This window comes from Pseudophryne corroboree, chromosome 8 (genome assembly GCF_028390025.1).
Source record: "Pseudophryne corroboree isolate aPseCor3 chromosome 8, aPseCor3.hap2, whole genome shotgun sequence".
Lineage (NCBI taxonomy): Eukaryota > Metazoa > Chordata > Amphibia > Anura > Myobatrachidae > Pseudophryne > Pseudophryne corroboree.
In genome coordinates this window covers 57,353,038-57,370,429 of record NC_086451.1, presented here as the reverse complement: position 1 = coordinate 57,370,429, position 17,392 = coordinate 57,353,038, and the positions used below count along the sequence as shown (strand labels likewise).

At 46.7% G+C, this 17,392-nt stretch overlaps 1 protein-coding gene and 1 long non-coding RNA gene across 5 annotated transcripts in view; one reads left to right on the top strand and one right to left on the bottom strand.

The window, feature by feature from the left end:
- The window catches only part of TMEM268 (transmembrane protein 268), a 99,128-nt gene extending 83,833 nt beyond the window's left edge, over positions 1 to 15,295 (bottom strand). For all 4 annotated transcript variants that reach the window (XM_063936432.1, XM_063936434.1, XM_063936435.1 and 1 more), the window contains exon 1: positions 15,114 to 15,295. Coding sequence is in view for 1 of the 4 variants with exons in the window: in XM_063936433.1 (XP_063792503.1) it covers positions 15,114 to 15,135 (22 nt within the window). In the remaining 3 variants the exon portion in view is untranslated. The remainder of the gene's footprint in view (positions 1 to 15,113) is intronic.
- A 171-nt stretch (positions 15,296 to 15,466) lies between these two features.
- The window catches only part of LOC134948454 (uncharacterized), a 31,065-nt gene continuing 29,139 nt past the window's right edge, over positions 15,467 to 17,392 (top strand). Inside the window, exon 1 of the long non-coding RNA XR_010182959.1 lies at positions 15,467 to 16,160. This is a non-coding gene — a long non-coding RNA (uncharacterized LOC134948454). The remainder of the gene's footprint in view (positions 16,161 to 17,392) is intronic.

The window sequence follows — 17,392 nt, the reverse complement described above, 5'->3', positions numbered from 1 at the left end:
TTGGATACTAGTATACAATTATGGACGGGCTGCCGAGTGCCGACACAGAGGTAGCCACAGCCGTGAACTACCGCACTGTACTGTGTCTGCTGCTAATATATAGACTGGTTGATAAAGAGATAGTATACTCGTAACTAGTATGTATGTATAAAGAAAGAAAAAAAAACCACGGTTAGGTGGCATATACAATTATGGACGGGCTGCCGAGTGCCAACACAGAGGTAGCCACAGCCGTGAACTACCGCACTGTACTGTGTCTGCTGCTAATATATAGACTGGTTGATAAAGAGATAGTATACTCGTAACTAGTATGTATGTATAAAGAAAGAAAAAAAAACCACGGTTAGGTGGTATATACAATTATGGACGGGCTGCCGAGTGCCGACACAGAGGTAGCCACAGCCGTGAACTACCGCACTGTACTGTGTCTGCTGCTAATATATAGACTGGTTGATAAAGAGATAGTATACTCGTAACTAGTATGTATGTATAAAGAAAGAAAAAAAAACCACGGTTAGGTGGTATATACAATTATGGACGGGCTGCCGAGTGCCGACACAGAGGTAGCCACAGCCGTGAACTACCGCACTGTACTGTGTCTGCTGCTAATATATAGACTGGTTGATAAAGAGATAGTATACTCGTAACTAGTATATATGTATAAAGAAAGAAAAAAAAACCACGGTTAGGTGGTATATACAATTATGGACGGGCTGCCGAGTGCCGACACAGAGGTAGCCACAGCCGTGAACTACCGCACTGTACTGTGTCTGCTGCTAATATAGACTGGTTGATAAAGAGATAGTATACTCGTAACTAGTATGTATGTATAAAGAAAGAAAAAAAAACCACGGTTAGGTGGTATATACAATTATGGACGGGCTGCCGAGTGCCGACACAGAGGTAGCCACAGCCGTGAACTACCGCACTGTACTGTGTCTGCTGCTAATATATAGACTGGTTGATAAAGAGATAGTATACTCGTAACTAGTATGTATGTATAAAGAAAGGAAAAAAAACCACGGTTAGGTGGTATATACAATTATGGACGGGCTGCCGAGTGCCGACACAGAGGTAGCCACAGCCGTGAACTACCGCACTGTACTGTGTCTGCTGCTAATATAGACTGGTTGATAAAGAGATAGTATACTCGTAACTAGTATGTATGTATAAAGAAAGAAAAAAAAACCACGGTTAGGTGGTATATACAATTATGGACGGGCTGCCGAGTGCCGACACAGAGGTAGCCACAGCCGTGAACTACCGCACTGTACTGTGTCTGCTGCTAATATAGACTGGTTGATAAAGAGATAGTATACTCGTAACTAGTATGTATGTATAAAGAAAGAAAAAAAAACCACGGTTAGGTGGTATATACAATTATGGACGGGCTGCCGAGTGCCGACACAGAGGTAGCCACAGCCGTGAACTACCGCACTGTACTGTGTCTGCTGCTAATATATAGACTGGTTGATAAAGAGATAGTATACTCGTAACTAGTATGTATGTATAAAGAAAGAAAAAAAAACCACGGTTAGGTGGTATATACAATTATGGACGGGCTGCCGAGTGCCGACACAGAGGTAGCCACAGCCGTGAACTACCGCACTGTACTGTGTCTGCTGCTAATATAGACTGGTTGATAAAGAGATAGTATACTACTAATATTATATATACTGGTGGTCAGGTCACTGGTCACTAGTCACACTGGCAGTGGCACTCCTGCAGCAAAAGTGTGCACTGTTTAATTTTAATATAATATTATGTACTCCTGGCTCCTGCTATAACCTATAACTGGCACTGCAGTAGTGCTCCCCAGTCTCCCCCACAATTATAAGCTGTGTGAGCTGAGCAGTCAGACAGATATATAATATATAGATGATGCAGCACACTGGCCTGAGCCTGAGCAGTGCACACAGATATGGTATGTGACTGACTGAGTCACTGTGTGTATCGCTTTTTTCAGGCAGAGAACGGATATATTAAATAAACTGCACTGTGTGTCTGGTGGTCACTCACTATATAATATATTATGTACTCCTGGCTCCTGCTATAACCTATAACTGGCACTGCAGTAGTGCTCCCCAGTCTCCCCCACAATTATAAGCTGTGTGAGCTGAGCAGTCAGACAGATATATATAATATTATATATAGATAATAGATGATGCAGCACACTGGCCTGAGCCTGAGCAGTGCACACAGATATGGTATGTGACTGAGTCACTGTGTGCTGTGTATCGCTTTTTTCAGGCAGAGAACGGATTATAAATAAAACTGGTGGTCACTGGTCACTATCAGCAAAACTCTGCACTGTACTGAGTACTCCTAATGCTCCCCAAAATTAGTAAATCAAGTGTCTCTCTAATCTATTCTAAACGGAGAGGACGCCAGCCACGTCCTCTCCCTATCAATCTCAATGCACGTGTGAAAATGGCGGCGACGCGCGGCTCCTTATATAGAATCCGAGTCTCGCGATAGAATCCGAGCCTCGCGAGAATCCGACAGCGTCATGATGACGTTCGGGCGCGCTCGGGTTAACCGAGCAAGGCGGGAAGATCCGAGTCGCTCGGACCCGTGAAAAAAAACATGAAGTTCTGGCGGGTTCGGATTCAGAGAAACCGAACCCGCTCATCTCTAGTATAAGGGAGGATGTTCCGAGGTGGTTAACGTCCTTACCCCTACTTATTACAGCTTGACAAAGGGAACACACGGCTTGACACCTGTTGTCCGCATTTCTGGTGAAATACCTCCACACCGAAGAGCTGATTTTTTTGGTATTTTCACCTGGCATGTCAACGGCCATATTCCTCCCACGGACAACAGGTGTCTCCCCGGGTGCCTGACTTAAACAAACCACCTCACCATCAGAATCCTCCTGGTCAATTTCCTCCCCAGCGCCAGCAACACCCATATCCTCCTCATCCTGGTGTACTTCAACACTGACATCTTCAATCTGACTATCAGGAACTGGACTGCGGGTGCTCCTTCCAGCACTTGCAGGGGGCGTGCAAATGGTGGAAGGCGCATGCTCTTCACGTCCAGTGTTGGGAAGGTCAGGCATCGCAACCGACACAATTGGACTCTCCTTGTGGATTTGGGATTTCGAAGAATGCACAGTTCTTTGCTGTGCTGCTTTTGCCAGCTTGAGTCTTTTCATTTTTCTAGCGAGAGGCTGAGTGCTTCCATCCTCATGTGAAGCTGAACCACTAGCCATGAACATAGGCCAGGGCCTCAGCCGTTCCTTGCCACTCCGTGTGGTAAATGGCATATTGGCAAGTTTACGCTTCTCCTCCGACAATTTTATTTTAGGTTTTGGAGTCCTTTTTTTACTGATATTTGGTGTTTTGGATTTGACATGCTCTGTACTATGACATTGGGCATCGGCCTTGGCAGACGACGTTGCTGGCATTTCATCGTCTCGGCCATGACTAGTGGCAGCAGCTTCAGCACGAGGTGGAAGTGGATCTTGATCTTTCCCTAATTTTGGAACCTCAACATTTTTGTTCTCCATATTTTAATAGGCACAACTAAAAGGCACCTCAGGTAAACAATGGAGATGGATGGATTGGATACTAGTATACAATTATGGACGGGCTGCCGAGTGCCGACACAGAGGTAGCCACAGCCGTGAACTACCGCACTGTACTGTGTCTGCTGCTAATATATAGACTGGTTGATAAAGAGATAGTATACTCGTAACTAGTATGTATGTATAAAGAAAGAAAAAAAAACCACGGTTAGGTGGTATATACAATTATGGACGGGCTGCCGAGTGCCGACACAGAGGTAGCCACAGCCGTGAACTACCGCACTGTACTGTGTCTGCTGCTAATATATAGACTGGTTGATAAAGAGATAGTATACTCGTAACTAGTATGTATGTATAAAGAAAGAAAAAAAAAAAACCACGGTTAGGTGGTATATACAATTATGGACGGGCTGCCGAGTGCCGACACAGAGGTAGCCACAGCCGTGAACTACCGCACTGTACTGTGTCTGCTGCTAATATATAGACTGGTTGATAAAGAGATAGTATACTCGTAACTAGTATGTATGTATAAAGAAAGAAAAAAAAACCACGGTTAGGTGGTATATACAATTATGGACGGGCTGCCGAGTGCCGACACAGAGGTAGCCACAGCCGTGAACTACCGCACTGTACTGTGTCTGCTGCTAATATATAGACTGGTTGATAAAGAGATAGTATACTCGTAACTAGTATGTATGTATAAAGAAAGAAAAAAAAACCACGGTTAGGTGGTATATACAATTATGGACGGGCTGCCGAGTGCCGACACAGAGGTAGCCACAGCCGTGAACTACCGCACTGTACTGTGTCTGCTGCTAATATATAGACTGGTTGATAAAGAGATAGTATACTCGTAACTAGTATGTATGTATAAAGAAAGAAAAAAAAACCACGGTTAGGTGGTATATACAATTATGGACGGGCTGCCGAGTGCCGACACAGAGGTAGCCACAGCCGTGAACTACCGCACTGTACTGTGTCTGCTGCTAATATATAGACTGGTTGATAAAGAGATAGTATACTCGTAACTAGTATGTATGTATAAAGAAAGAAAAAAAAACCACGGTTAGGTGGTATATACAATTATGGACGGGCTGCCGAGTGCCGACACAGAGGTAGCCACAGCCGTGAACTACCGCACTGTACTGTGTCTGCTGCTAATATATAGACTGGTTGATAAAGAGATAGTATACTCGTAACTAGTATGTATGTATAAAGAAAGGAAAAAAAACCACGGTTAGGTGGTATATACAATTATGGACGGGCTGCCGAGTGCCGACACAGAGGTAGCCACAGCCGTGAACTACCGCACTGTACTGTGTCTGCTGCTAATATATAGACTGGTTGATAAAGAGATAGTATACTCGTAACTAGTATGTATGTATAAAGAAAGAAAAAAAAACCACGGTTAGGTGGTATATACAATTATGGACGGGCTGCCGAGTGCCGACACAGAGGTAGCCACAGCCGTGAACTACCGCACTGTACTGTGTCTGCTGCTAATATATAGACTGGTTGATAAAGAGATAGTATACTCGTAACTAGTATGTATGTATAAAGAAAGAAAAAAAAACCACGGTTAGGTGGTATATACAATTATGGACGGGCTGCCGAGTGCCGACACAGAGGTAGCCACAGCCGTGAACTACCGCACTGTACTGTGTCTGCTGCTAATATATAGACTGGTTGATAAAGAGATAGTATACTCGTAACTAGTATGTATGTATAAAGAAAGAAAAAAAAACCACGGTTAGGTGGTATATACAATTATGGACGGGCTGCCGAGTGCCGACACAGAGGTAGCCACAGCCGTGAACTACCGCACTGTACTGTGTCTGCTGCTAATATATAGACTGGTTGATAAAGAGATAGTATACTCGTAACTAGTATGTATGTATAAAGAAAGAAAAAAAAACCACGGTTAGGTGGTATATACAATTATGGACGGGCTGCCGAGTGCCGACACAGAGGTAGCCACAGCCGTGAACTACCGCACTGTACTGTGTCTGCTGCTAATATATAGACTGGTTGATAAAGAGATAGTATACTCGTAACTAGTATGTATGTATAAAGAAAGAAAAAAAAACCACGGTTAGGTGGTATATACAATTATGGACGGGCTGCCGAGTGCCGACACAGAGGTAGCCACAGCCGTGAACTACCGCACTGTACTGTGTCTGCTGCTAATATATAGACTGGTTGATAAAGAGATAGTATACTCGTAACTAGTATGTATGTATAAAGAAAGAAAAAAAAACCACGGTTAGGTGGTATATACAATTATGGACGGGCTGCCGAGTGCCGACACAGAGGTAGCCACAGCCGTGAACTACCGCACTGTACTGTGTCTGCTGCTAATATATAGACTGGTTGATAAAGAGATAGTATACTCGTAACTAGTATGTATGTATAAAGAAAGAAAAAAAAACCACGGTTAGGTGGTATATACAATTATGGACGGGCTGCCGAGTGCCGACACAGAGGTAGCCACAGCCGTGAACTACCGCACTGTACTGTGTCTGCTGCTAATATATAGACTGGTTGATAAAGAGATAGTATACTCGTAACTAGTATGTATGTATAAAGAAAGAAAAAAAAACCACGGTTAGGTGGTATATACAATTATGGACGGGCTGCCGAGTGCCGACACAGAGGTAGCCACAGCCGTGAACTACCGCACTGTACTGTGTCTGCTGCTAATATATAGACTGGTTGATAAAGAGATAGTATACTCGTAACTAGTATGTATGTATAAAGAAAGAAAAAAAAACCACGGTTAGGTGGTATATACAATTATGGACGGGCTGCCGAGAGCCGACACAGAGGTAGCCACAGCCGTGAACTACCGCACTGTACTGTGTCTGCTGCTAATATAGACTGGTTGATAAAGAGATAGTATACTACTAATATTATATATACTGGTGGTCAGGTCACTGGTCACTAGTCACACTGGCAGTGGCACTCCTGCAGCAAAAGTGTGCACTGTTTAATTTTAATATAATATTATGTACTCCTGGCTCCTGCTATAACCTATAACTGGCACTGCAGTAGTGCTCCCCAGTCTCCCCCACAATTATAAGCTGTGTGAGCTGAGCAGTCAGACAGATATATAATATATATAGATGATGCAGCACACTGGCCTGAGCCTGAGCAGTGCACACAGATATGGTATGTGACTGACTGAGTCACTGTGTGTATCACTTTTTTCAGGCAGAGAACGGATATATTAAATAAACTGCACTGTGTGTCTGGTGGTCACTCACTATATAATATATTATGTACTCCTGGCTCCTGCTATAACCTATAACTGGCACTGCAGTAGTGCTCCCCAGTCTCCCCCACAATTATAAGCTGTGTGAGCTGAGCAGTCAGACAGATATATATAATATTATATATAGATAATAGATGATGCAGCACACTGGCCTGAGCCTGAGCAGTGCACACAGATATGGTATGTGACTGAGTCACTGTGTGCTGTGTATCGCTTTTTTCAGGCAGAGAACGGATTATAAATAAAACTGGTGGTCACTGGTCACTATCAGCAAAACTCTGCACTGTACTGAGTACTCCTAATGCTCCCCAAAATTAGTAAATCAAGTGTCTCTCTAATCTATTCTAAACGGAGAGGACGCCAGCCACGTCCTCTCCCTATCAATCTCAATGCACGTGTGAAAATGGCGGCGACGCGCGGCTCCTTATATAGAATCCGAGTCTCGCGATAGAATCCGAGCCTCGCGAGAATCCGACAGCGTCATGATGACGTTCGGGCGCGCTCGGGTTAACCGAGCAAGGCGGGAAGATCCGAGTCGCTCGGACCCGTGAAAAAAAACATGAAGTTCTGGCGGGTTCGGATTCAGAGAAACCGAACCCGCTCATCTCTAATTTCAGTGTATACCGGGATATCCGGGTGACATTATATTACATATACAACTGTACTTAGCCACGCCATACCATATACACATAGGGTTAAACTTGACCGGCATACATATGGCTATCGCAATAACGACCCACAAAAAACATTTTTTTCTGAAGTCTGAAGGTAAATATCTATACATTCGTTAAACGTTTTCAAATTTCCCCCCATTCTAACTCAATTAACCCCCCAACTATAAGGCCAAACATGACCTAGCACACCGACCAAGGGTGCCTAAAAAATATCAGTAATTAACAAAAAAAATAAAAATAAAAACAAACTAAATAATAATAATAACAACAACAAAAACATAAGCAGAATAAACAAATCAATTCCATCAAGCCTGTAGTCTCATAGTCACGCGAGGCGAGGTACATAATCCGCATAATGTACATATCAATACGAGGGGAGGGGGCCCAGGCCATTTACACATGTCCCACATAGCCAGGCCCTCATGAAGGTACACAGAGTCTCAAAGCTTGAGAGCAGGGGAGGAGTATATAGAGTTGATCCAGAAGGGCCATATTTTCCCGTATTTAGAGAGAGCATTATTTTTCATATAGACATACTGATCTTTCAGTACGGTGTCATTCACCAAGACTTTAAATGCAGACATCGTAGGAGAATGTGGGGCCATCCATGTCTGCGCTATGCATACCTTAGCAAGGGCGCAAATGCTACGAGCATACAGTCCCTCCCACCGAAGCCCAGAATCATGCCCTCCCACCCCCAAAATGCAGAATCCCGGAGTCAGCATGACTCTCAGTACCCCTGTATGTTCCAGAATCGACCCGACCCCAGCCCAAAACACCTGTAAGGATGGACACTCCCACACTAGATGCAAGAATGATCCGCCAGAAGTCCCACATTTAGGACAGGCGGCAGCGCCACCGGCCCCGAACCTGGCCAACCTGCTCGGTGTCATATACGATCTGTGTAGTACAAAGAGTTGAAATTGTTGGAACCGCAGCGATTTGGTGACCTGGCTCGAGTTTCCTAGCGCAACCCCCCACTCCTCTACATCTATAGGGCCTAAGTCATGCTCCCAGCGCTCCCGAAGAATCGAGAGCGGGTCTGCATGTATTGTTGCAAGAAGGTACGAGTAGGTGAAGGAGATCACCTTGACCCGACCCAATGCACGTAAAAAGGTTTTGATGGGGAAGGGGAGGAGCGCTGGGGGTGAATCCCCGAACTGTGATTGTAAGGCGTGCCGGAGCTGTAGATATCTGTAAAAGTAAGAGTTCGGGAGACCAAACTCCTCTTTCAAGTGCTGAAAGGATTTCAGAGCCCCGCCGCTATACAGCTGGGATATGGAAGTCACCGAGTATGGGGCCCACACCCCCGTACCCTCCAAGGACCCCAGCTCACGAAGCGATGTGGAGTGCCAGAGAGGAGTATCCGGGTCCATACCATCATATCCAAACATACCTGACAAGGCCAGCCAAATCTTCATGGCCTGATAAATAATAGGAGGGGACAGCCGTGAAGCGCTCCCTCCCACAAGAATCTGCGCCGGGGAAAGGTCCGGGTAATAGCACCTTAAAAACGCCCGACATAAATCAGCCTCCTCTCCACCCCGCAACCAACTGCCAATGTGAGCGAGCTGGGCCGCATAGTAGTACAGCTGGAAGTGAGGCAAGGCCAATCCCCCGTCAGCCTTTTGTCTAGTAAGGGTAGTCAGCTTTATTCTAGGCCTTTTATTGGCCCATATTAGTGATGTCAATATACTGTTCAATTTCTTAAAGAAGGCCGGAAAGACGTACACAGGGGATTGTGAAAAAAACATATAGTAGCTTGGGCAAAACTATCATTTTAATAAGGCTAACCCTACCCATCATTGTCAGTGGGAGTTTACACCAGGCCCTCGACTTACGTACAATCATGTGTATAAGCGGGTCAAGGTTCAAGGGTATAAAATCTGAGGGGTCGTTAGTAACCTGGATCCCCAGGTATTTAAACTGGCCCGTCCAGCACAGCGGCAGGGGTATCTTCGGCACCTGGGGAGGAGAACCCATGATGGGCATTATAAATGATTTGGACCAGTTTATACGGAGACCTGAGAAGCCGCCAAAGGTCTCTATGACCTGCAGCACCACAGGCATATCCACGGCATAGTCATGTAAGAACAGCAACAGGTCATCCGCATAAAGGGCTATTTTATCAGTGCAGGGGCCCGTAACGACTCCCCCAATGTCCGAGTGCGACCTTACCAGACAAGCCAAGGGTTCGATGGCTATGGCAAACAAGGCGGGGGAGAGGGGGCATCCCTGTCTGGTGCCCCTAGTCAAGGTGAAGGAGGAGGATATATAGCCGTTGACCGAGATCCTGGCACGTGGATTCTGATAGAGTAGTTTGATCCATTGTATGAAATTAGGGCCAAAGCCCATATATTTTATGACTCCCCACAGGTAGGACCATTCAACACTGTCGAAGGCCTTAGCCGCATCCAGCGAAACCACAACCGCGTCCGAGGGGAAATCATGTGGAGCCTGTAATACTGTATAAAGCCTGCGCAGATTGATGGACGTGGATTTCCCCGGCATGAAGCCAGATTGATCCCGATATATTACCGTTTGGATTACCAGGTTGAGCCGAACCGCAAGGATTTTTGCCAGGATCTTGGCATCGGTAGGGATAAGGGAGATTGGTCTATAAGACTCCTTCAGTTCTGGGTCCTTGCCGGGCTTTGGCAACACTATAATAACGGCCTCGGACATTGAGGGAGGAAGTCGGTTGGAGGCAAATATATCCGTGTACATCTCAAGCAGTTTTGGGCCGAAGAACTGCACATACTGTTTGTACAGCTCGGTGGGAATACCATCACTTCCCGGAGACTTACCACCAGGGCACATTCCTATCGCCGCAGTCACTTCTTCTAAAGTCAAGGGCGCGTCCAGAGAGTCCCTAGCCTCAGGGGGAAGCTTTGAAAGGGGTATATTAGACAAATATAGATCTAAGTCCCCCTCGGAGCACGACATCTGGGAGCCGTAGATCTCCCTAAAGTACGATAGGAACAGCTGTATCATATCAGGGGTATTGCTCACAATGGAGCCATCGGGGCCAGACATCTGCACTATCGTATTCCCAGGGCAGTCATAGTGCACCAAATGAGCTAATAGACTACCTGGCCTGTCCGCCTGCATGTATAGATTGGTTGCCCTGAACAAAAGGGATCGTGCATTTTTGTCTGCGAGGCAAGCCAGGCAAGCCTCCTTAGCTAACAACCACCGTACTTTTAGTGCAGAGGTACCCTCCGCCAAATATCTAGTTTCTAAATCCCTATAGTCATACTCTAGCCGTCGCTCCGTCGCTCTGTACTCTAACTTGCGGGTAGCGATCTTACCGATCAGCGTACCGCGCATATATGCCTTAAATGTGTCCCATACAACATGTACCGGGGCTGAGCCCATATTATCCGCAAAAAAAGCCCTCCCACCTGGACTGTAACTTCGGGCATTCTCCTAACTGAATCAACCAGGATGGATGCAACCTCCAGTAAGACTGTCCCCTCCGGCACTCCACATCAAGAGACAACAACAGGGGCGAGTGATCAGACACCCCCCGCACCTCATAATGAACATCCGTTACACTAGGTAGAAGCTCGGGCGAGACCAGGGCCAGGTCGATTCTGGAAAATGTACCATGCGTTCCAGAGAAGCATGAGTACTGTCTAAGTGTAGGGTGCCGAACCCTCCAAGCATCCACCCACTGCATACTATCTATAACATCCGCGAACTTAGAGGGAGAAGTCGACTGGCCACCTTCCGCCCCCATATCTCGAGTGGACCTCCATCTATCCAGGGAGACATCCAGCACGTTGTTAAAATCCCCTAGACATATAACAGGAGTTTGGGGGGACGAAGCAATAAACGATGCAGCTTTCTGCAGGACATCATATGAAAATGGGGGGGGGATGTAGACAGACAAAATGAACAAAGCACGGGAGTTCAGCTTACATTCCATAAACACAAACCTGCCATATGGATCAGTATTTACCGTGATTAATTCAAACTGTACGGTTCTCCGTATCATTACCGACACTCCCCTGGAAGAGGAGGAGTGCGAGGAATGATACGCCCAGCCCACCCAAGGCCTACGGAGTGACAATAGCCTATTTCCCTCCAAATGAGTTTCACTCAAACAGATGACGTCCGGTCCATATTTCTTAATCATTTTGAATACCAGGGACCGCTTTACTTTGTTATTAATGCCCCGGACGTTCCAAGCCAAAATCTTTAAAGCAGACATGTGACACTATGTATATTCCGAGACGCAGCGCTCTGTGAAAGCCCAAGCAACAGCATAGTCTGGGCCCCCGCCCGTCCCTGCAAAGTGCTAGCCCGCAACCCACAACCCCTGAAATAGCACAACCTCACCTCGCATAAGAATAGGCCACCATATGGGAAACAGAAACCAATACAAAACAGAAACAAAAACATGCCAGAAAAATAAACAGCATCCCCACAACATCCCCCCTCCCCGTATACCTCCCCGAACTGTGGCATACACATATCCCTAACAAACCACCACCCTGGTATTCCAAAAAAGCCTACGACAGTGCTATACGCAGCGAACAGACCCAAAGGGAAAGAAACCCTTAATACTGTATGTAAAGTCACTGCTCAACAATGTCCAGAACAACCATGACCAGGGGAGACTCCCCGGACGTATACTTGCGTATAGATGGCCCATGGAGAAAGGTAGCTGGGCGTCAGTCCGGAGCCAGCTGGCGGGCACCCGGAGCGTATCTGTCCAGCCAGGCCGCCGCCTCCCTCGGAGTGTTGAAGAACTTGGTTTCCCCGTCCGCCACCACACGCAGCCGGGAAGGGAACAGCATTGAATAGGGGAGATTCAAGTCGCGAAGTCGCCGCTTGACAGGCAGAAACTGGGCCCGATCTTTTTGGACATCCGCAGCGAAATCCGGAAATGCTGACACCCGGACACCATTTCGAATCAAAGGGCCCTTCGTGCGACCCAGGCGCAGAACAGAGTCTCGGTCTTTGTAATGTAAGAACTTGGCTATAAATGTCCGCGGCGGGGCACCCGGGGGCAGAGGCCGGAACGGTACCCGATGTGCCCGCTCCACTGCAAACTGGGATGTAAAGGACTCAGCACCATATGCTTCTGTCAACCAGGATTCCAGGAAGTCCTCAGGATGTGCCCCTTCCTCCTTCTCAGGTAAGCCCACGAATCTTACGTTGTTTCTGCGAAGTCGTCCCTCCATATCCAGGAGTTTAGTTTGCAGTGTAGAGACTTGCTGTGTGACCGCAGAAACAGACCGCTGGAGGGGGGCGCTGAGGTCTTCCAAATTAGAGACTCGCGTCTCCGTTTCTCCCACTCTCTCTCGTACCCGCTGAACATCCTGGCGCAACAGGGATAGGTCACACTGCACCTTCTCCATTTTGTCCGATAGACGCTGTTCACTGGCCGCTATGGCCTCCAGGACCTGCTGAATGGAAGGAGGAGGTGGCTGCGCGTCCGCGCCCGAGTCGGCCTCAGCCGGGGGAGTCGGCTGAGCAGCCGGTTGACGGGCATACTTCTCCAATTTACCCGCCGCACTCTGGCCACCCTTCACCATGATAGCAAGGCTTAGGGAGCGCTCAGGGTCCCTGTATTCAGTGTCAGAAAGCACAGCAGAGGAGAGGAGGTACAATGTCAGCAGCACTTCAGGGCATCCAGCAGGAGAGCACAATGGAGGTGGGGGCCCAAGGGGGCCTGGGGCAATATGATATTGTATGCTGTGTAGTGTTCCACGGGGACAGGACAGTCCGTGTCCAGAGCAGCTCCCCCAGCCCCGCAGTTCCCACAGATGCAGAGAGTCACACAGGCAGGATATACAGCAAAGCTGCAGCCAAGATGGCCGCCGGATCATGCAGTCTCTCCCCTCCCTGCACAAGGAGCTCGGTTCCAGGCTCCAGGAGGCAGAGGTGGTCGGGAGAATCAGCCAGGGGACACAGGCGAGGGGGCACCGCTCACTCCAGGCACCGGGTAAGCCAAATCTCGGCGATCGCCGCTGGTCCGTGCGCGTGCGCGCGCCCGCGGCTATGTGTTATAAATTTAGTCCGGGGATCCTCTGGCGGCCTAGGCCCAGGAGTCGGGCGGCCGCTGGTACAGGCTGGGAGCTCCGGAACACGGCCGCAAACGATGCCCGCAGCCGCCAGACAGACAGCGCTCTATACTGGCCAGGTCTGAGCCGCAGAAGGGGCCCCAGGATGGATGCAGGATTTATCCGTCCGTGGAGCTCCACCAGTCTGCTTCCTACCCGCTCAGCGCCGTGGCCACGCCCCCTTAATAACAGATGTATTTAACACAAAAAAAACAAAAACAAATATTTAAATGGCTTCAAATTACACAAAAATGAAGGGGTCTATTTACTAAGCCTTGGAGTGTGATAAAGTGGAGAGAGATAAAGTACCAACCAACCAGTTAATGTCATTTGTCAAACACAGACTATAAAATAGCAGTTAGGGGCTGATTGGCTAGTACTTTATCTCTCTCCACTTTATCACACTCCAGGGCTTAGCACATAAACCCCTAAATTATAGGCATTTTTATGCACCCCAAAATTAAACTAGAGCCATTCTTTGGACAAAAACACTTCTTTTTTTATAATTTTTTACTGTTCTGTAACTTTTTTTGTTATGGACAGGCAGTCACATTTCTGGTGTTAGCCACAAAGTGCTGCTGGAATGGTCAGAATGGCTGCACTACACAACCACTACACGCTGGAGGTGCTCAGGAAAAGGCCGTATTCAATTAGCCGCAGTAATTTACAGCAAGGGGAAAAGGGTGGTGGCCTCAGGCTTTAACGCCCTGGGCTATTGAATTACAGCCCCTCTTCTTTGCGTGGGAAATTACCCGATACCGAGCTTTAACCCATAGAATTCGCAATAAATTCCCAAACCTGTGGGTTAACAGGTGTGCTGCACTCATGATCAGGGCAGTCAATGCGGATTTCTGCTCGATTCTCCTCAGATTCGAACAGAAATCCGCATTAACTGCAGCCAGCAGTCTGATTGTAAGTCTAACTGAATAGCCCCGCAGGATTAATTAACCTGCGGTAATTAACCGCGGCTTATTGAATCCAGACTTAACTATTTTAGGGTTCTTTACAGTGATGCAGTGAGTGAAGCCGCATTTCACCGAGAATTGAATAGGAGTCAAATACTGTGAACAAATGAATAGACAAACTTACACAAAGATGCAGCAAACTTTGCACACTTATTTTCTAAAAGTAAAACTGGGGTACCCGAGTGACGGGTGCCGTATAGAAGATCTACAGTAATTAGGCAGACAGTCATTAGGTCATCCCCATAAGGATCGACAGGGTCAAAAAGGTCTACATGGAAATGTTCGACACAAAAAAAGGTCAGCACAAGTTTTTTACTTGCCCAAGGGCAGTCCTATTATTTTTTAAGTCTAACATTATGAACAGACTCATAGGAAGGTGCTACGATACCACTTTCATGTGCTGCATCTCATTACACTGAGCTTACATTCCGGAAAAAAAACTAATTATTAATTATTCAGTATAAGAAAGGGAGGTGTTAAATGCATGCATTATCTACTGAGCTACAAGAAGCGCTGCAACTACCGTGTAAACCTGAAGAGAAAGAGAGTTAGTCATGTGTTATAGTTCTGTAATAATAGCCTGTTATGTCCTTCACTTACGTCTGGCCGGCTGTGGGGTCATCCACCTTGTAAGAGGGAAGTGTCAGTGCAGACATATTTGCAGCCACTTGTGTCAGTAATCAGAAGACAGGAAATACACTTGCTCTGTATTTCTATATATATACATACTGTATAATTACAAAAATGTGTGTGTATGTCTTCCTGCTTTTACTGACAGTACTGCTGCAGCTATGCTGGAGTCTCCTCCCCTTGTGTAGCCCAACACTTTCCAGGCTGCTAACCTGCTCCCTCCCTGGGCTGTCCTCATCACAAGGTAACCCTCAGGCTCCTGGGCCTGTGATAGGTCTTCCTAACCTGGAGAAGGGAGAAAAAGAGGGAGAGCAGGGAGAGAGAGAGAGGAGAGGGAGAGAGAGAGAGAGAGAGAGAGAGAGAGAGAGAGAGAGAGACACGTTGTGTCTCTCTTGGCATCTGGCCAGAACACGAGATGCAAAGGATTCTGGGTACAGATAAGAGAGAATTAAATTGCTGAACTGCTACTAAATAGTGCTGACTAATTGTCATGTGCGGTAATTCAGTTCCAGCTGTCCTAAAATTATTACAAATAGTTCTGTAGAATATGCAGGTTCAAATATGTATATATATCAGTATAAATATATATATATCATCGGGGGTTAACAGCCTGTCCTGCCGCCTTGTGTGCTTTCTGCAGCAGCTTCTCACGCCCCCCAGTTCCCCCGGTGCAGCGCACCAGGGGTTAACACTGGGTAGTACTGCCTTGTGCTGCTGGGGCTCCCTGCATGGAAACCAGAACATGAAATCCCTGATATTGAGCATGAAACAGATGGCAACTAGCATGAAACTGCTGGCAACGGGCATAGAACCCAGGGCATGAAACCATAAACAATGAGCATTAGACTCCTGGCAACGAGCATGGAACCCAGGGCATGAAACCATTGGCAACGAGCATGAGACCCCTGGCAACTAGCATGAAACCGCTGGCAAAGGGCATAGAACCTAGGGCATGTAACCATTGGCAACGAGCATGAGACACCTGGCAACGAGCATGAGACCCCTGGCAACGAGCAGGTAATCTAAAAATAATTAGAGGCCTTACTGTGGGCATAATTTGTATGGGACATTATTGTGTGTGGAGCATAAAATGGTGTCGGGCATAACTGTATGTGGCATAATTTGTAATAGGCATTACAGTGTGTGGCATAGTGTGGAATGGGCATTACGGTGTGTGTAAAAATGTGGAATGGGCGTTACGGTGAGTGGAATAATGTGGAATGGGCATTACTGCGTGTGGCATAATGTTGAATAGGTTTTATGGTGTGTGGAATAATGTGGAATCAGCATTACGGTGTGTGGAATTAGGAGGAATGGGCATTACAGTGTGGAATAATGTGTAATGGGCATTACGGTGTGTGGCATAATGTGTAAGGGGCATTACTATTGGGAGCAAAAATTACAAATAATGTAAAGGGCATGAATCAGTTTCTTTTTTCCTGTGTTTTTTTTTTCCTGTGTTGTATAGGGGTTCTACCTGGCATAATGTGTATTCGGGGGACTAATGTGTGGTGTAATATGACTGATGAACACTACTGTGCCGTGTAATGTGAATTGGTACTATTCTGTGGCTACACCCCTTCCCCATGAAGCCATGCCCCATATTTTTTATGTGCGCCTTCGGTGCGCACTAGCCCTAACCTTTTTACATACCCCCACTTCAAAATTTCCACCTCGACCACTGTGTGTGTGTGTGTGTGTGTGTGTGTGTGACTGTGTGTGTGTGTGTGTATATATATATATATATATCGGTGGAAAAGTGGTACTTAGCGCTACACCAAATGAGTGAAAATAAAGAGAGTCTTAGTCCAGAGACAGTGGTATGTCCAATTTCTCTGTCTCCAATCCACACTCCCTCTGACAGGGTGGCAGCCGTAATCCAGGTGACCGGTGTTCAGTCGGTCTGTTTTGATGGATCTAGAAAGAAGGTGAAAACAGCGCCTACTAGTGCAGTATATTAGGATCCTTCAAATGAAAACCTCCACCAGTTCAATAACACCCTTAGAAAAACGCAAGTACTATCATGAGTGGAGTTAACCACTTAATTAAACTGCACGCTCTCAAAATGGGAATTCCCGAACTGGATAGATTTCTCCCTTCAGCTCCAGAACCTCATGGTACTTCTAATGCTCAATGATCACCAATGAAAAGAAAGAAGGTAGCCGAAATAGTGTAATAAAGTTTTAACACCAGTTTAATTGTTAAAAAACAAAGCAAATACTAGAGATGAGCGGGTTCGGTTTCTCTGA